The sequence below is a fragment of the Ceratotherium simum genome, chromosome 23 (assembly GCF_057802395.1).
Source record: "Ceratotherium simum simum isolate JZ-2026a chromosome 23, ASM5780239v1, whole genome shotgun sequence".
NCBI lineage: Eukaryota > Metazoa > Chordata > Mammalia > Perissodactyla > Rhinocerotidae > Ceratotherium > Ceratotherium simum.
Genome location: NC_141922.1, coordinates 2,215,782 through 2,235,513, shown reverse-complemented (window position 1 = coordinate 2,235,513; position 19,732 = coordinate 2,215,782). Strand labels below are relative to the sequence as shown.

Here is a 19,732-nt window from a genome sequence, read left to right as displayed (position 1 = left end):
ATTTTGATTTATAGATTGGTTATGGATTATTTGCGTCGACAGTACCTTGGGGTGGGGTGAATGTATTTTGCATGTGGGACAAATGTGAATCTTTGGGGACCAGAGGGTGGACTGTGGTGAACTGAAAAATGCTCCCCCCAAGGATGTCTACACCCTAAACCCCAGAACCTGTGAATACGTTACCTCACATGGCAAAGGGACTTTGCAGATGTGATTAAGTGGAGATTCTTGAGATGGGGAGATGATGCTGATTATCAGGGTGGGCCCAATGTAATCACAAGGGCCTCATAAGAGGGAGGAGGAGAGTCAGAGTCAGAGAAGACAATGTGATGATGGAAGCAGAGGGAGAAAAGGAGAAATGACAACAGGCACAGATCAGAGCATGTGCTTTGTAGGTGGAGGAAGAGGCCGCACGCCAAGGAAAGCAGGAGCCTCTAGAAGCTGGGAGAGGCAAGGAAACAGATTCTTTCCTGGAGGCTACAGAAGGAGCCAGCCCTGCTGACACATTGGTTTTAGCTCCATAAGACATCTCAGACTTCTGACCTCCAGAACTGTAAGATAATAAATGTGTGCTGTTTTAAGCCACCAAGTTCATGGTCATTTGTTACAGCAGCAAGAGGGAACCAAGACGGATTTTGATAGCTCCCTCCTCCTTCATTCACTTTCTTCCTGTGGCTCCCAGGAAGCCACCACCCCCTGGTCCTCCTTCCTCACCCTCCTCTGCTGGTTCCTACCTGGCTGGTTCACTCCTTGGCTCTCTACTCTCCATCCACACCCACTCCCTGGGTGATCTCCACCAGTCTCACAGCTTTACATACCAGCAAAGGCAGGCAACTCCCAAAATCATGTCTCCTCCCATGCACTCTCGACTCCTATGCCCTACCCAGCGTCCCCACATAGCCCTCTCCCAGGCACCTCAAACCTAGCATTTCTAAACCTGAGCTGGTGATCCTCCCGCCCAGCCTTGCCCTGTCTACGCACTCCCCATCTCAGTGAGTGGCAACTCCACCTTTCGCTTCACTCAGGCCAAAAAACTCAGAGTCATCCTTACACTCACACCCAGTGGACCAGGAGCTCTGCCTGGCTCTGCCCTCACATCCATGCAACTTTGGACCTCCTGTCACTCCCGCCCGCTCTATCCCCGTGGTCCAAGCCACCTGATCCTGCAGTTGCTCTGTCCCTGGTCTTTGCTTCTGCCCCTGCCCCCACCCAGCCATCTGCTGCTGCATGGCAAAGCGCCCCAAAACTGAGAGGCTCGGAGCGGCAGCCATTTCCTCACGCGCGGACCGTGGCTCGGGACTTGGGCATGCTCGTGTCGGATGTGTTTGATGGAGGGGAGATGGGAGCACCGAGCACAACATGCACGTGGGTGGGACCGGAACCCAGGACTCCGGAACTTGCAGTCCTTTAGCAGAGTCTCCTGGGACAGCAAGGTGGCGCCTAGGATGCTGGCTCCATCCCTGTGTGTGACACTCTGCTGCCACCTTGTGGACACGGGATGCTGCTGGCAGGGGGCTGGGGCTCAGCATGGAACTGGGGTTCAACCCTCAAGATCCATGGGGCTCCCCCAGATGCTCCCACCATCACTCTGGGACCCTCGGGCCTCCTCCCAAGGACTGAATCCACTCTGGCAGAGAGGAAGGCGTCAGAAAGAGAAGAGAAGGAAGAACATCCACTGGTGTCTCCTGGGGCCTGGCACTGAGGGCTCCTCTCCCCCAGTGTACAAGGTCGAGTCCCCAGACCACGCTTGGACCACCACCACAGCCTCCTTCCCCACTGGCCTCCCCATCCACCTGTCCAGCCAGAGTAGCCTTTGAGAGGGTCAGTCTGCATGGATCCCTCCCCTGCCCACCCCTGGTCTCCCAGGGCACGCCAGGAAGGGTCCTCACTGGGCCACCAGGCCACGCCGGGTCTGGCTCTCACCGTCCTCCTCCAAGCCCACAAGAGTTCCACTGAGTATGTTGTCCCTTCACCTGGAGGTGGCTCTGGACCCAGCGGAGCCCCTCACCCAGGTTCTGGGGGCCTTGAGTGGGAAGACATCTCTAGCCAGGCCCCAGAGGGAAGGTCTTGGGGTGATGAGTCTGTGGGAGATCAAAATTTGGCCACCCTGAAATATGTCTCTTTACCTTGATTATTTTCTCTGGTGGACATTTGACCTCCCCCACTAACTGCCTAAAGGAATTTAACTCTGGGTATGGACAGACTGGCAGGGTCCTCACTAAGCCCATTCTTTTCAAAGTTCTGTTTACCAAATATTTATATGTGTAAAGGTATCTCCCTCTGTGTAGTGGGAAGAGAGGGGGGATGACCTTATCTGTGAAAACTCTCATCAGGACGGAAGAAGAAGACTTAAATCTACATACTCTTGGTTACTATAATTCCTGTCTCTCCAGCCACATTCTCTATAGGTGGCCCTGCAAAGCATTGTCTGACAAACATTTACATTTCCCTCTTCATGTAAATTGTCTTCTTCCCCTCTGAAATCCCAAAACACCCCCCACCCCCAACATCCTCCTTTGTCTTTAGCTGAAGATGGTATTTAAGACGAGAATCTCTGCCATTGTGTTGAAAAACTCAGTGTCCCTGGTTTCTCCCATGTATACATGTTATTAAACTTGGTATTATTTTCTCCTGCTAACCTGTCTTGTTAATTATTTGGCCAGCCATAAGAACCTTAAAGGAAAAGGCAGAGAAGGATTCTCCCTCTTCCCCCACAAATCTCTCACAGCAAAGAGGGGGGCTTTGCCTCCCGGCTGAGGTGTCTGTGAAGCCCACACCCAGCTAGCAGAGGGGACTGCCTGAGGTGGGCTCAGGTCTCCTGGGCATGCTGACTTTACTCCAGGAGGGAGGAGTGGGCATGAGGAGAGGTGGGCAGAGAGAGGGATAGCTCTGAGAGGCACCAGAGGCAGAAGGGCCCAGCGAGGGGCTGGGGCTGAGGGTCGGGGGCAGGAGGAGGGGGTGGGCCCATCGCCACCTTGGTTCTGGGGCCAGAGGGGAGCAGGTTTGGGGCAGAGCCACTGATGACCCATAGGACGCCTTTATGAGAACCAGGAAGAGACACCTCCTCTGGGACACAGGGCCCTTTGGGGACTTAGAGACAGGCTGGCACCTGGGACAGGGCCCGTGGGAGCTCGGCCACGGTGGACTGGAGGTGGGAAGCAGACTCCTGGGGCCCTCATGGGACTCAGTTTCCCCAACACACACACACACACAGAGCTTGCAGGACATGAGCTTAATATCGAGAACTCAAAATGGGGGCTGGCACTGAGGATGCCCTCCCCGGTCTATCAGTGACCTGGCAGCACACAGCTTACCCCTGATTTCTGACTGCGTTCTTCTAAAGGAAAAGACGTACAGAGGTGGGAGGTGACATCAGTTGTGGTTTTGCAATTGACACGCTATCTTTATTTTTTAAAGTTAACTCTGCATAAAATAAAGAACTCATCCAAAAATGATGTCTTTTCCAGTGTGGGACTGTGTGGCAGCCCCAGGAGGCCGTGGTGGTCTGTTGGCAAGGACCTCTTGTGAGGTGGGGGTCTGCTTCCAGCCGCCCTGCTGCCCCCCTGCTGGTCCTTCCAGCCCCAGCTTCACACCCTCCCAAGAGTGGGGACACTCCCAGGCTTTGTGAATAGGCAGGATCTCCAGGGAACCCAACTGGTTTGGGCCCTTGGGGGCTGGGCGGGTAGGTGGAAGGTCAAGAGAAAACAGGAAAATCTGGAGTCCCAAGAGGTGACTTCGGAGCAGAGGAAAGGAAGAAGGGTGAGGGTGAGTCACGTCAAAGCTACACCCAGACCCTGTCCACTCCCTGGAGGGGTGGCAGGGAGCCCTGCCCTTTGTGACAGACCTTCCCAGAAAGTGAGACCACCGGAGGATCCAGGCTCAGTTTAGGCTGAGGAGCTGTATTCAGTGTGTGTCCAAAGCATGAGTGACAGAGATGAAGCTCAGTGTGTGACCAGGGTCAAGCGTCAGAGTGTGACGAGTGTCAGGGATCAGCATGTGACCAGGATCAGGGCTCAGAGTGTGACCAGGATCGGGGCTCAGTGTGTGACCAGGATCGGGGCTCAGTGTGTGACCAGGATCGGGGCTCAGTGTGTGACCAGGTCAGGGCTCAGTGTGTTACCAGGATCAGGGCTCAGTGTGTGACCAGGGTCAGGGCTCAGTGTGTGACCAGGATCGGGGCTCAGTGTGTGACCAGGTCAGGGCTCAGTGTGTTACCAGGATCGGGGTTCAGAGTGTGACCAGGGTCAAGACTCAGCATGTGATCAGGATCAGGGCTTATTTGATGACCAGAGTCAGAGTTCACACTGTGACCCTAGCGAGGGCTCAGTTTGGGACTGAGGTCAGAGCTCAGTCTGTGGTCAGAAGGAGCTTCATACCTGTTTCTTGGGGCGTCACAGCCATGGTCTTTAATATTTGAGCTGTGGCCATCAGGCCATTTGTCTCAGTCTGCTTGGGCTGCCATAACAAAATCCCACAGCCCAAGTGACATAAATGGCAGAAATGTGTCTTCGCACAGCTCTGGAGGCAGGGAGTCTGAGATCAGGCTCCAGCACGGTCGGGCCCTGGTGTGGATGCTGGTGACTCACTTCCTGGTTTACAGACAGCCCTTTCTCTCTGTGTTCTCAGGTGGCCGAGAGTGAGCTGTGGTGTCTCTTCTTATAAGGGCACTAATCCCATCATGGGCCCCACCCTCACGACCTCATCTAACCCTAATCACCTCCCAGAGGCCCCACCTCTAAACACCCTCACATGGGGGTCAGGGCTTCAAAATATTAATTATGGGGGACACAATTCAGTCATAGCATTCTGCCTGTGGGCCCCCAAATTCATGTCTTCTCACATGCAAAGTAAATTCATTCCATCCCAACATCCAGACCCAAGGTCGTAACTCATTCCCGAGTCAGCTCTAACGTCTCGAGTCCAGTCCATCTGAACGTCACATAGATCCCACAGGGTGAGACTGAGGGTATGATTCATCCTGAGGCAGAATTCCCCTCCAGCCCTGCACCCTGCACCTTGTCTGGAAACCGGACAAGTTATGTTCTTTCAAAATACAAAGGTGGGAGGGCCAGGCCCAGAATAGACACCCCCATTCCAAAAGGGAGAAATGAGAAGGAAGAAAGGGGTGGCGGGTCCCACACCAGCCTAGCAAGGCAGAGTTCACGAGACCTGGAGGCTCGAGAGCAGCCTTGCTGCTTTAATACTCCGCCCTCCACGCCCACCGGGCAGCGGTGTCTTCAGCACGGCTCTGGGCGGGGCTCCCGCCCCTGCGGTTCCAGTTCCGCCTGACACCGGTGGGGGACTCTCTGTCGTAGGGGAAGTCCTGTGCACCGCAGGACGGTGAGCAGCGTTCTGGCCTGCACCCACTGAAAGCCAGTGGCAACCCCCGGTTGGGACACCTGAAAAGGTCTTCAGGTGTTGTGAAATGTCCCCTGTGGCACAGAGGCACCCCCGTTTGAGAAACACTGCCTTAGACTAATCACTTCATATCAAATCAGATCAACACACATCTAGGCATCTGTCACTATTTGAGGAATGAATGTTCCAGGCTGGTGCTAGGTGCCAGGCACCTTGAATACAAAGACAGATAAGGAAGGCTCCAGTCCAGGGCACCCCCAGTCCCACTGAGCTGCGGGGGGCAGACAGGAAGGCACCCACACAAGAAACAGTGAGGTCACAGACGTTTTACTTACTGCATGAGGTACCTGAGCTTATGGGACTATGGGCTGGAGGGGTGTTCAGAGAGAAAGTTCCGGGTGGGCAGAGCGGGTAAGGAAGGCACGCTGGCAGAGGGGCCACACTCACCTCTGTGTGACCTTGAGCAAGTTCCTGCCCCTCTCTGGGCCCTGGGCTCCTCACCTCCAAAGGAGAGACAATCGCCATGGGAAAGAGCCCAACCTAAAGGGTGCCAGGGGGTGGGCAGAGGAGACCCCAGAGGTGCTGCAAGTCCCAGGGAGGGCTGGGTCTCAGGTCACCCCTGGCCCATATGGCGAATCATCTTGATCCAGAGCTCAAGGTGAGAAGGTCCTTCTCCCATTGCCCAGGTGCCCTCATGGCCCCTGACATCCCCAGGGCCCTTTTCTAGGGGAAAATCAAGGAGCAGGGAGTAAGATGCAGGTCAGAGATGCTGTCCACTGGGCCAGGAGGGCATCAGGAAATGAAAGGCACTCTCCCCCCACCCTGGTGGGAGGAGTCTGTGGTCCCTCAGACACACTCAGGCCTGCAGGCAGTGGGCGTGGCTAGACACTCCAAGGGGTCCCAGGGAGACTTTTTCAAAGGGAGGGTCAGGTTGAGAGGGTGAACAGGGACCACTAATGGGCCCAGGCCAACAGTAGCAGGATGAGGCCCCTGGGCTTGGGGGGATGAGGAGAAGGAACAGGTACTGATACCCGCTCAAGACAAGGTTGACACGAGGGAAGCCATGTAGTAGAAAAGAAACCCTATTGTAACTTTGAGTGACCTCTGACTAACTAGCCCAGCTGGATATGCACCCTCCAGGAGATCTAACTGCTCTGTAGATTTTACGACCCCTGCTTGTGCATGTACCTCCCAGCTGTGATAAGATGATGACTTTGTTCTTTTGAGTTCCTTAGGAATGTGATGACCCTCGAACAGAGAGTCTATACTGATAGCCATCATCAATGAGAACTGAAAAATCTGGTGTGGCGACTCCCAGTGTGTAACACCAGAAGGTCAACCTTCCTAACCCCCTCCCCTATAACCCAATGGCCTATATAACTACTGTAAGACTTTGTGCCCCTTAAGATTTTTTTTTCAGACATGAGACGGCCATCTTCCCTCTTGCTAGCAAGCTGTAATAAAAAAAGTCCTTTTTCTCCCACCACCTTGCCTCTTGTCTATTGGCATGTCTTGCGGTGAGCAGAAGACCCCACGTTGGGCAGTAACAATTTGGCGACCCAGATGGGCCGTTAAGTCCTGCTCGTGGCCAGCCAACCTCGGATGGGCAACCTGTTGGGTAAGTCCCTAGCGGCTGCCGAGCCTCTCTTTGTCTTGGGGAATTGCCCTACCTGCTTTCCCGTACTGATGCCGGCTGCCTCCTAACGCTCTGATGTGGTAGGAAGAGAAACAGCTACTTCTGGTGAGTCAACAGGTTTAATCTGGAGTAGCGTAAGTTACTTGAGGACGCTCATGAACTCTCTTCCCCTCCATCCGGGGTCCTTCCACTTACGGCAGGGCCATCTGGGGTCCAATAGGACTGTCTGGGTGTGCACTTGGAGTGGGAACAATTGTAGGACTTTATACCCTAAATCTGGGAACTAGTTCACCGGAGTCTGGTTTTTCTGTGTCTGTGTCCGTGTCTGTGTTGGTAAGTAGCTTAAAATTGGTTGTTTGCGGACTGAGTTTCTCGGTGATCATAACAAACTCTCTTTAGAAATTACCCTGTTTGTTGTGGCCACCTCGGGAAAAGCCCCCTTAAATGGACATAACTGTAAACAGCTGGCAAGATAACCTGGGATAATTTAAATTTTACAGTGGCCACTTTGGGCACCTTTTGAGCTTTCAAATCGAGAAAGAAATCTTTAAAGAGTCAAGGCTCCACCCCTGGGAGCTCTCCTCTGGCTTCTGCTTTCGGAGAGTCCGAGCTCCACTCCTGGGAGCTCTCCTCTGGTTTGGGGGCACCGGGAGTGATTCCAGGTTGGCCCTGTGTCATTTGACTGAAATCTGGAACCCTGTTTTGTCCCCTATCGGGAACACGTTGAGTATTTTAGGCGCCTACTGAGTCAGCTATGGGGACAGGATATCTGTAATTTATTCTGTAAACTGTCCTGCCAGGGTTGTGTGCCCCAGCATGGGAACTGTTGTTTGTGTGACACTTATCTTGATAACTCTTGGGAAGAGGCCATGAGGGCGAGGCCTGATCACCTCTTTCCCTTCTTTTTCTGTTTTGTTCCTCACCTCCTCTGTTGTCACCAAGTTGAGGTTAAGTTCAGGCTGGACCTGAGCAGAACCTGCACCTTCTGTAAACTTGAAAACTTTTGCCAGGGACTTAACTCTCAACCCTGGCATTGGGAGCCCCAGCCCCCAGCCCGCTCCAGGCCTTTGCTTCTTGCCTCCCTTGCTTGCTTTCTGCTGGCTCAGGGACTAAGTGCCCGGGCTGAGTGGGACTTGACTAAATCTTATAGCTATATTGACGCCCGCAGTGGGGCTCTGCACCCTTCTTCAGGTCTCTATCAGTGGGGCGCAGGTTTTACGCCATGGGGAACGCCCCAAGCTATCCCCGGAGACTCACCCCTCGGGTGCACTTTAACTGATTGGAAACAATTTCTATTGGATGGATTATGCCCCAGAAACTTTATCTTGGGGAAAGCTTGAGTGGTTTCTCTGTGCCTTTGTGATGTGGTTAGACAGGCAGATCAACCTATAATGTCATTTCAGTTACAACCCAATTTCTGAGAAATCAAGAGCAATTGTCCTTAAAAAAAATCCTTGTAAGACTGGAGATACAACTGTAGGGGCAGTCCAGAGTCCAGCCAGTTCCTTCATCTCAGAAAGGGTATCGCCTCGCCTCTCTGGGAAGTGTTATCTAGCTCATCAGCAATTCCTAAGACTGAAGAGAAAAAAATATTAGTAAAAAGGCTTAAAACAAAAATTTGGATTCATAACTGGGGAGCCTTGTACCTGATTCATGGCAGTAATAGCTGTGCAGTCTCTGTGTATGTGTGTCTGTTACCTATGTGTGATAGTTTACCTCCGGATGGTATGGTCAAAATTAAGAGCTCTGTTCAATTTGCTTACAAAAATTATTTCTAAATGCAGTTAACCCAAATGTCTTTCAAGTTAACATGATATAAATTAATCTTTGGTAAATAAAAGCTGGTTTAAGTTTCTTGGTTTGATTGACAATCGTTGGAAACAAATGATTTAGATGGATGAAAATAAGAGTTTTTGGGTACAATAATTATGTTTCACGGTCTGTATACCTGGAAAAAAAAAACAGCTTTCAAATTCCTTTTGCTAACTTAAAACTTTAGAGTTTTTGATAAAAGTTCGTGGAGTATCTGGGTCACTTTCAAATAAGATAAAATACTGAAACATTATTGCTAAACATATCTAAGTTTATCTAATTCTGGCTTCTTACTACAGAAAAAGTAAAAGGTGTTTTGGGTCTATTAGTAAACATGTCTTATATTTTATTAAAAGATTGTACTATGAAGTAACATGTTTTTTAGAAATTATGAAAGGTATTTATAAATTTGCCAAGCCAAAAAATGCGAATATAAAAGACAGTTCATAATTGCTTACTTTTTAGTTTTCACTAAGGTCTGTAAGGGTTAAAAAATTCTAATTAATATATGTGATTGAAGTTATTAAAAATTAATAAGGAAAACAGCTCTGTATACAAGGAAAGGAAGATATATATAGTAAAGAAGTCACAAAGAAGAGAAATATTTTGTTTGGTTGGTTAAGAAAGATAAATTTGTCCCAAAGTACTAGAAGGGACGAAAGGAAGGCATGGGACAAATTTTGACGGTAAAAAGAAAGTTATAGAAAGTTTGTGGAAGAGGAATTCTAAAAAAAGAGTTTTATGCGGGCTGGCCCCGTGGCTTAGCGGTTAAGTGCGCCCACTCCGTTACTGGCGGCCCGGGTTCGGATCCCAGGCGCGCACCGATGCACCGCTTCTCCCGCCATGCTGAGGCCGCATCCCACATACAGCAACTAGAAGGATGTGCAAACATGATGGACAACTATCTACTGGGGCTTTGGAGGAAGAAAAAAAAAAAAGGAGGAGGATTGCATGGATGTTAGCTCAGGGCTGATCTTCCTCACACACACACAAAAAAAGAGTTTTATGCATGGTCAAGTTGGCTGTGATTAAAGTAAATTCAATTAAGTAAATGAGTTTTAATGTCAAAAAGTAAGCTAGTGCAAAATTAAAATTTGGTTTTTCTCTTAAAGAAGTAATTTTCTTAAGTTTACCTAAAAGACAGAGATCTATGTTTTGTTAAGGTAATTTCCTGTGTTCAAAAGACTGAGGTCTCTCTATTAAGGCTTTTTGGACTGTATATGCTCTGTTTGCCCTTGACTGTTTATATTTTTGACAATATCTTAAATTCATATCTTAAATAAAATCTTACTTTTGACTTCTTTTCTTTGAGAATTTTCAAAGGGCCCTGGGACTTCTCAAAGAAATTTGCTCTCTTCCTATAAGGAGGAAGATACTAAACTTATTAGGCTTATTTGGTATGTTAAATTACATGAGAAGCATTGTCAAATAAGTGATGATAAGCCTTCTTAGGTGGTATTGTGTGGGTGAAGGTTATTGATATAGACATTTTGAAACTGTATAACATTACTGGAATTCTGATCTCTCCTGGTTATCAGTCTGGTTCTGGTTATTATTTTAAAGTGTTGTATGTCACAAAATTAACCAAATTTCCCTGTCAATTGCCACTTTGGGGTCTTGTTGTTTACAGACAGTTATGGTTTGATGCTTTTGCAAAATATGTTTCATCTTCAGAGAAATTCATGGAAAGGACTCTGGCACTTACTCTAGAATACAGGTTTCTGATAAACTTTCAGATCATAACGCTGAACTGGGTAAGAAATTACAGAATTCTAACTGAGAAACTGATGACTTTGTGAAACTGCTAACAAGATTAAGATCAAGAATTGATTACAGGGCCAGCCCCGTGGCTTAGCGGTTAAGTGCGCGCGCTCCGCTACTGGCGGCCCAGGTTCGGATCCCGGGCGCGCACCGACGCACCGCTTCTCCGGCCATGCTGAGGCCGCGTCCCACATACAGCAACTAGAAGGATGTGCAACTATGACATACAACTATCTACTCGGGCTTTAGGGGAATAAAAAAAAAAGCAGGAGGATTGGCAATAGATGTTAGCTCAGAGCTGGTCTTCCTCAGCAAAAAGAGGAGGATTAGCATGGATGTTAGCTCAGGGCTGATCTTCCTCACAAAAATAATAATAATAATAATTGATTACACAGGACTGAATGAACTGACAAGGATGATTATAATTTTTATGACTTTTCTTTGAAATATTGCTGATTTTTTTAATGTTTTAGTTTTTCAGATATAAGGAAAACTTTTTCTCTTTTCTCCTGAGCTAGCTATGACTTATGGTAATTTGGTAAATTATACCATTGTAAGCAAAACTGAGACATCTACCTTTTTCTTCCCTAGCTGATCCCTCCAGGATTTGGAAACTCTTAGTGTAGGAGTATTGTTGTTTTCATGGCAATATAGTTAATTGCATAAGTTCAATAAGAATCTGTTCTCCTGGCACCGCCCCGGGGGCATAGTGGTTAAGTGTGTGCGCTCCCCTGCGGCAGCCTGGGGTTCGGATCCCGGGCGCACACCAAGGCACCGCTTGTCAAGCCATGCTGTGGCAGCGTCCCATATAAAGTGGAGGAGGATGGGCACGGATGTTAGCCCAGGGCAGTCTTCTTCAGCAAAAAGAGGAGGATTGGCATTGGATGTTAGCTCAGGGCTGACCTTCCTCACACACACACACAAAAGAATCTGTTCTCCTTATGACAGGACACAATTGGAAACATTGGTTAGATTAAGAAAGCTTTGACTGGAATGTGACCAGACAGCTTTTGAGAGACAAAGATTGGACTTTATGGAATAAAGCCATAGGGAAATATTGGCCTGGTACCTTATGTACAGAGTTCCAAGCAATGCTTACCAGGATGAGTAAGGAAGGTCACTTATCTGGCATGTGCAAGGAACCTTGAAATATTTTGGGGAACCTCAAAAAGACAGGAATTCCCCCAATCTGTAGGTATTGCAGGAAAAGTCTGATGATAAAATCCTTGGCTTGACTTTCCTGGCCTTGAGAGGGCTTTGAAGTTCAATCTGACATCCCTTATAAAGAGTTCCAGCAAAGCAGATTTAAAAGAGCCTATATGATCAATGGCTATTCTTGCTGTACTTATGTAAATAATCTGGCCAAGTTTATTGAAACTAAACCTGTTTTGCAAACCAGTTAGCTTTAATTTGGCTATCTTTTACAAAGAATGAGGGTGATTTTAGAGGGAAAAATACATGTTTCAATAGAAAATATAGTACATATTCATGAATATTAGGTTTCGGTTCTGATAATTATCTCTGAGGTTTTTTATTTTATATCTGTTAACTGGACTGGATCCTGAATTCTTCTAGTTTCCTGAAATATCTGGCTACAAATCTCCAAACAGACGTTTTTTATTTTTTTTCTGTCATTTTCATTTGGAATCATTGAGAACTGAACCTGCCCTTTTTCCTGAAGCCTTGCAAACTGAAGCTAGTGGACTTGATATAAACTTAAGAGAGATTCATGTCTGTTACTGTGTAAGCCACTCAGAAAGGTACCTGAATACTCGATGACATCATCAGAGACATTTCAAACTGCAAAAGATGCTTTGACTCTGACATCTAGAAATCTTCTTGACTGGCTGTCCCGTGGACTCAGAAACTGGTTTATAATTTGCTCCCACCATTAACTTTGTTTTTCTTTTTGTCTTATTAATTACCCGGTTACTTGCTTATGCAATATAGCCCTAACTTTGGGAGCCTACCTGCACCACCGTCTTACTAAGAGACTGGTTCAATAAGATGGAACAACAGGATGTCCCTCAAGATTGAGGGATTAAACAGCAAAGGGGTGGAATTGATACCAGCTCAACACAAGGCTGACACGAGGGAAGCCATGTTGTAGAAAAGAAACCCTATTGTAACTTTGAGTGACCTCTGACTAACTAGCCCAGCTGGATATGCACCCTCCAGGAGATCTAACTGCTCTGTAGATTTTACGACCCCTGCTTGTGCATGTACCTCCCAGCTGTGATAAGATGATGACTTTGTTCTTTTGAGTTCCTTAGGAATGTGATGACCCCTGAACAGAGAGTCTATGCTGATAGCCATCATCAATGAGAACTGAAAGATCTGGCGTGGCACTCCCAGTCTGTAAGACCAGAGTGTCAACATTCCTAACTCCCTCCCCTGTAACCCAATGGCCTATATAACTACTGTAAGACTTTGTGCCCCTTAAGATGTTTTTTTTCAGACATGAGACGGCCATCTTCCCTCTTGCTAGCAAGCTGTAATAAAAAGTCGTTTTTCTCCTACTACCTTGCCTCTTGACTATTGGCATGTCTTGCAGTGGGCAGACGAACCCCCTTTTGGGCAGTAACAGTACCCGAGGCTGGCCATAGCTGGCACAATGGGAGAAGGCTGGCCAGCAGGGACACAGCCACTGCCACCAGGGTCCAACAGTCAGGGTGTGGCAGAAGAGATGGCCTAGCTCTGAACCTCCCACCCTCAGGTCTCTGGCCCATGGAAGCCCTTATGGGATCCTTATGGGATCCCAGGACACAAAGCAGAATGGAGAGTGGGTCTGGGGTCCAGACAGAGAGTGTCTAGGCTGTTGCCACTCCCATCCACCTCCTCCTACAGCAGAGGCTGCTAAGCCTGCGTCTCCCCACCTCCTTTGCAGCTAACGTCCCACATGGCGTGAGGCTCAAGTAAGGTCATGAGGGCAGGGCCTGCAGCCCCAGCCTGCACACACTCAAGGCTCTAGGCCTGTGTGCACTGGTCGTACCAGCCCCCTGCCAGCCTCCAGGGCTGCCCTAGAATGGCTCCCAAGGCACCCTCTCTGCAGCCTGCACCTCTCGTTGGCAGAGGTTCGTGCTAATATGTCTGTGGTTGATCAAGGCCTGTCATGCCCACAGGACTGTGAGCCCCAGGAGGGAAGCACTCGTCCTGCACAGAGCATGGGGGGCCCGAGGGAGGTGCCTCTTATCCTTGGCTAAAAGACTGAAGGAGTGAATGAGTCTCCAGAAAGGGGTCTCCCTTCTCTGCCCTGGCTGCCCGCTCTGAGACGGTAGAGGCATAGCCTGGGGCCTTGTCCTGGGGGTGGCTGAGAAATGGCTGCGGGTGAGGAAATTGAGTCAGGCTCTGCCTTCCAGAAGCAGAAAGAAGGACAAAGGAGCGGGAGGGTGTAGCTTGGTGGGGCAGCTGGAGATTGGGATCTGCCCCACCCTCAGGTACGCACCGGCCCGGGGAACCTGTCTGTGCTGGGCGCAGGCAGCAGAGCCTCCGCCTGGGTGGCTGAAGCTATATAAAGGCGCCCTGAGGTCCACTCTACCACTGTCTGCCTGTGACCATGAAGGCCGTCCTTCTTGCCCTGCTGGCCACTGGCTGGGCCCTGCAGTCAGGTCAGACCTCGGCCGGCCACGGGGCAGGGCTGGGGGAGCAGGGCTGGGGGTGGGGGCAATCGAGGGAAGCCAGAGGGGCCCCCCGGAGAGAGGACCCAGCCCAGAGGGGCAGAGAGAGGAGGAAGTGGAGGAGGGGGACAGGGAGGAGGGAGGTCAGGTGGAAGGAAAGAGAGACAGCTGCAGGAAAGAGGGGCTTTCGTCACCGTGTCCTCTCTGGGGCAGCTCTTAGTGCAGCCAGGAGGCAGCACGCCTCACCTGCGGTCGGTCGGCCCCCGATGGTCTCCTGAGGCAGACACAGGCGGGCAGCACATGGTAGCTCTCCCTTTGTGGGGAGGCCCTGGCTCCTGGAGGGCAGACAGACAGGCAGATGCTCAGAGAGCCTGTGGGGGTGGGAGGCACAGGGGCGAAAAGCCCTAAGTTAAGGAGCACCACAGAGGAAAGGAGGGAAGACTGGAATGGGGCGGGGCTGGGGTTGTCCCAAGAGGACCTGGATCCTGCTCCCCAGGCCTGTCGAGTGGGGAGGGGTGGGCTTGTGCTGCTCTGGTCTGGACTCCAGGCCTGCCTTGGGCTCTCCTGGCCCAGGGTCCCTGGGTAATCACTGAACCTCTCGGAGACTCAGCTTCTTCTTCTGGAAAGTGGGAATCATGACAGTGGCCCCCAGTGTCCCTGGGAGCCCCCAGTGTGTGTAGTGATGAGCACAGGGCTGGTGGCATCGATTCTGTTCGCACCGGGGTGACTTGGATCCAGCTGAATCATTGTTTTGACCAGCGGGAGACCCAATTGTCGTGACAGCTGGGGCCACTACTCCCAGGGACAAAGCAGGACATGGCCAGGGGCCCACCCACGGTCTCACAGCACAGGCTGTTGGGGACGAGGATGGGAGGGCCTCGATGCCCAGCACGGGCAATTCCAGGAAAGGTCCTGTCCACCCTGCCCTCACCTGCCCACGCCCAGCTGAGCCAGCTGCCAGGTGGCGTCAGCTGTCCCCATGCCGGGGCTTGGCACTACCTTCCTCTCAGAAGCATGGGCATTTCAACAGAGCTTTAAAACCCTCAGGGGTGGGCTGGGGCACTAATGGTGGATTCCAGGTGCCACGACAGGAAGTGGGCAGAGAAACTGTCCTCGGTGGCCTTTGATGAGTGCAGTGCCCCCCCGGTGAGGGGTGTCCCAGTTTGTGGCGGGTTCTTGTGCTCCTTCATGTTCGCAGCAGCCTGGAAGGGGCCAGAGAGCACTCCCCCAGCCCGTAGGCGGGCAACTTGGGCAGCCTCTGAGCGCCCCCTCCCACAGGCACCGCCCTGCAGTGCTACTCCTGCAAAGCCAAGGTAAGCAACCAGGACTGCCAGCACGTGCAGAACTGCACCAGCTCCGAGACCCAGTGCCGGACCGAGCGCTTCAGTGAGTGGCCCTGCTGTTCCCCCAGTCCTCCCTGTGACCCTGCCCGGGGTCCTCCCTGGGCTGGGAGTGGCCCTGCCCTGCCCCCTGCACTATCCCCTTAGACTCCCTGCACCTTCCTTCCATTGGTAGGGACTCAGAGAACCTGGGTTTAGTCTCTGCCACTGAACTGTTCATCCGTCTGTCCACCTGCCCACTTGTTCATCTATCCACACACAGACAGAGGTGCTCAGCTTCCCATCCATCCATCCCCCATCCCTTGTCCATCCATCTATCCATCCCCCCATTCATCACTCATCCATCCATTCATCCCTCTATCCATCACTCATCCATTCATCCATCCCTCCATCCATCCATCCCCACCCATCACTCATCCATCCATCTATCCCCCATCCATCCCCCACCCATCACTCATCCATCCATCTATCCCCATCCATTCCCCCATCCATCACTCATCCATCCATCTATCCATTCATCCATCCTTCCATCCATCCATCCATCCCCCACCCCTCACTCATCCATCCATCCGTCCCCCATCCATCCCCCACCCATCACTCATCCATCCATCTATCCCCCATCCATTCCCCCATCCGTCACTCATCCATCCATCCATCCCCCCATCCGCCACTCGCCCATCCAGTGCTGCATTCACTCATTCGTTATATATTTCTAGTGAGCAGCAGAAGGTCTGGCTGCCCTGGGCATGTGGATACGAATGAGACCAGGCCCCTGCCCTCACACTGCTCACAGTCTTGAGGCTGACCCAGGGTGACTCTAGAGTTTTGGTTAGAGTGGGGACAGGAGGGAGCATGGGAGCTGAGGCAAGGCCAGGTGGGTGAGTATCCAGGACCCGGCCTAGCCCGGTGGTCCATTGTCCCCTCCAGGTGCTGTCGGCCTCCTGACCGTCATCAGCAAGGGCTGCAGCTCGGACTGTGCGGGTGACTCGCAGAACTACTACCTGGGCAAGCAGAACATCACGTGCTGCTCCACGGACCTGTGCAACGCCAGCAGGGCCCCTGCCCTGCGGCCAGCCACTGCTAGCCTGGCGCTGCTTACTGCTCTTGGCGGCTTGCTGCTCTGGGCTCCTGGCCAGCTGTAGGACCAGGAGGACCCTGCTGTGTCCCAAGTTGGGCAGTGGGCGTTCAGGGTCCCTGGGGCAATCCTCACACATGCCCGGCCCAGTCGAGGCCCCTCCTGGCCCCTTACTCAGGTCAGGTCATGCCCCTCTGCCCTTTCCAGCCCTCCCTGGCTCCCTGTAGCTCCCACCACCAGGCACGCTGGGCCCTAGTGATGCGGAACAGCCTGCTCACGGCCCATCCCTCCCATGGGCCTAGGGCTGCTCCTGTTTCCACTGCCCAATATTCTGACCTAGCCCTTAACCCTTGCTCAGGCACCTCCTCCTCCAGGAAGCCTTCTCTGCCTGCCCGCCTCCACAAGCTGAGCTAGGTCCCGCTCACAGTATCCCTGGCACCCAGCATGGAGCAGACACTCAGGAGGGCCCCATAAAGGCTGAGATGAAACGTACCGAGGAGCATTGGGGGCAGGGGCTGTGAGGTACCAGGAGCCCCAAGACATGAGGCCTGGAGGGGGGACAGTTCCCCATGTTCGTGGGGGTGTAGGGGCAGCACCGCAGCACACAGTAGGCCCTTAATAAAGGCCCGTTGTCTTAGTTGCAGACAGTCTCCATCCTCGCGTGCTCCCAGGTTGAGGTCAGAGTTGGGGTCCAGGGCTCTGTCGAGCCACCACCTGGCCCATGTCTGTGGCTGTGGCCATGCTCTCGGCCATGTGGGGCAGGGCTCTGGCATGGGCAGAAGCAAATGTGTGACACCTGGAAGGGAGGACATCTCTGCAGAAGGCAAGGCAGTGCCCCCAGGGACTCCTGGCTCCTGCTGTGTGGCCTCGAACAGCTGGCTCAACCTCTCTGAGCCTCAGATGCTCATCTGTGACCCCTCTCTGCTGTGAGGATTGACCCAGAGACTTCATGGGATGGAGAAGTTTCCCGGTGGGAGGGGATTGCTACCATGTGAGCCCCCACAGTGTCCCCACCCAGTCCTCTCCCTATACCCTGAGGAGAGCCCCTCTGTTCATTTCTTAGATTTTTTATTTTGTTTGTTGTAAGTGCTCCACACCCACAGTAAAAAATTCCAACTATACAAAAGGGTCCCCAGTGACAGGCCACCTCCCCCCACTCCCTGACCTCAGGCCCCTCCGCCTCTCTAGGGGGACCCCATCACACCTCCTAGCGCTCCTTCCAGGCTAATGGTGTGCTGGGCTGGCACCCCGTGCACATGGAGTCCTGGGGTCCTACCGGGAGGACCCAGCCCACTCACGTCTTTTTCATACCTGGGAAAGCCCCTTTGAAAACACAGCCTGCCTCCCCACCCCTAGGGGCGCCAGGGCTGAGGGACAGGCAGTCTGAGCCACCAGGGCAACGTGAGTGGCGAGCCGGGGTGGGGACCAGGGCAGGACGGCATTTTTGGCCCATGTCACGTATCAAGTGGTGAGTGAGGCAGGATTAGAACCCGGGCCCTGGAGCTCTGAGGTGGGGGTGGGAGCACAGCAGCGATGGGGGAGGGGGTCACACTGATGAACGGGTCCAGGCCAGAGGCCCAGGGATCCCCACCCAGACCAGTGTCCCTCCGTGTGTGTCCCCAGGGGGGTTGCCACCCCCTTTTGCACACTGGGTCTCGGGGTGGTGACGTCAGAAGGGCAGAGATCCCCATGCCAGCGCCCAAGTGACCCTGCATGCTGACTATCCCCCTTGTCCCCTCACCTCCAGGGCCCGGCCCACCCTGCCCGGCTTGTGTTGGGGAGCTCTGGCCCCGCCCTCTTCCACACCCACCCCTCTGGGGCCCAAGGCACATTCACCACACAGACCTGGCTTGGCCCTGGTCCAGGGTCCAAGGTCCAGGCCTGGGCCTTTGTTTTCTGGGAGGTCGCTGCAGAACTGGGGGCCTTCGGACAGCTTCAGCCCCATCGGGGTTGGGCGCAGGACCTGGGGCCCGAGGCTGGAGCCTGGGCCAACAGTGCAGTAAGGCCTGGTGGGCACTCGGGATGGGGCTTCTGGTGGCACTTCTTCCCGAAGCTGCTGGCCCAGGCCTGCTGACCCTGCCCAGGCAACTGTAGGGGACACTGAGTGCTCCATCCGCTCAGCAAACAGTATGGAGCGCTGCTATCCGCGCCGTGCAGGCGCTGCAGGAACAGTGGTCACCCAGGCCTGGCTGGACTCTCCCTGGCCCCTCCTGACACCCTGGAGCCACCCCCAGGTCACAGAGCTGACAAGATAGTGGAGTCAGAGGAGCAGGATAAATATGGACACGTATAGTAGTTACTGATAAGAGCTGTGAGAGGGCCAGCCCTGTGGCTTGGTGGTTAAGCGCGCGCGCTGCGATGCTGGTGGCCCGGGTTCGGATCCCGGGTGCGCATCGAGGCACCGCTTCTCCGTTCATCCTGAGGCTGAGTCCCACATACAGCAACTAGAAGGATGTGCAGCTACGACATACAACTATCCACTGGGGCTTTGGGGGGAAAAAATAAAAAATAAATAAAATCTTTAAAAAAAAAAAAGAGCTGTGAGAAAACACAAAGCGAGGGGAGAGGATCCAAAATGCTGGTGTGGCCGGGAGGCCTGGCAGGACCTGGAGGTCCAGTGACGAGAATGGCCACAGCCACTGAGCAGGTCCCACGGCGGCCCACACATTAGCCCACCCTCGGGGAGGTGAGGCGGGCCCCAAGGCCCCCCACCCTCCCCGGGCTCCGGGGGTTCGAATTACTCAGGCCAGGGTGAGGGGAGAGGGAGGGCAGGCCCTAGCAGGGAGAGGCCCAGCTGGGCTCTCCACGCCCCCTGACCTGGGGCCTCCTCTGACATCCTGAGCAGTCCCCACGGTGCAGAGGGCCTGGGGGGCCAGCCCTGCCCCTCTTGCACTCCACGGAGTGAGGCCCAGGAGTTCGCTCCCCACATACAGCACCGCAGAGGCCGAGGCCCTCCCTGTCCTGCTGCCTGACAGAGGGCTGACGGGGTCTCTGCCTCTCCAAGGGTGGGGACAGCAGGGAGGCCACCCTCAGGAACAGCCCACTTGCCCAGGGTCCCACAGGGTCTGGACTGGGACCCCCACCTTCCTCTCCTCACACCGTGACATCTTTAGGACTATGGAAAGGCAGGAAA

The 19,732-nt window shown here is 52.8% G+C and overlaps 1 protein-coding gene across 1 annotated transcript; it reads left to right on the top strand.

The window, feature by feature from the left end:
* Nucleotides 1–14,123: 14,123 nt before the first annotated feature.
* Nucleotides 14,124–17,809, top strand: PSCA (prostate stem cell antigen). The gene is made up of 3 exons (XM_004431032.3): nucleotides 14,124–14,175; nucleotides 15,463–15,570; nucleotides 16,452–17,809. Exons 1-3 carry the CDS (start codon nucleotides 14,124–14,126, stop codon nucleotides 16,664–16,666), a joined length of 375 nt encoding a protein of 124 aa, XP_004431089.1. The 3' UTR covers nucleotides 16,667–17,809.
* The last annotated feature ends 1,923 nt before the right edge of the window (nucleotides 17,810–19,732 follow it).

Coding starts and splice junctions, on each gene's coding strand:
- PSCA (XM_004431032.3), top strand. CDS start 14,124: ATGAAGGCCGTCCTTCTTGCCCTGCTGGCCACTGGCTGGGCCCTGCAG. Junction 14,176..15,462: donor TGGCTGGGCCCTGCAGTCAG/GTCAGACCTCGG, acceptor CCCCTCCCACAG/GCACCGCCCTGCAGTGCTAC. Junction 15,571..16,451: donor GTGCCGGACCGAGCGCTTCA/GTGAGTGGCCCT, acceptor TGTCCCCTCCAG/GTGCTGTCGGCCTCCTGACC.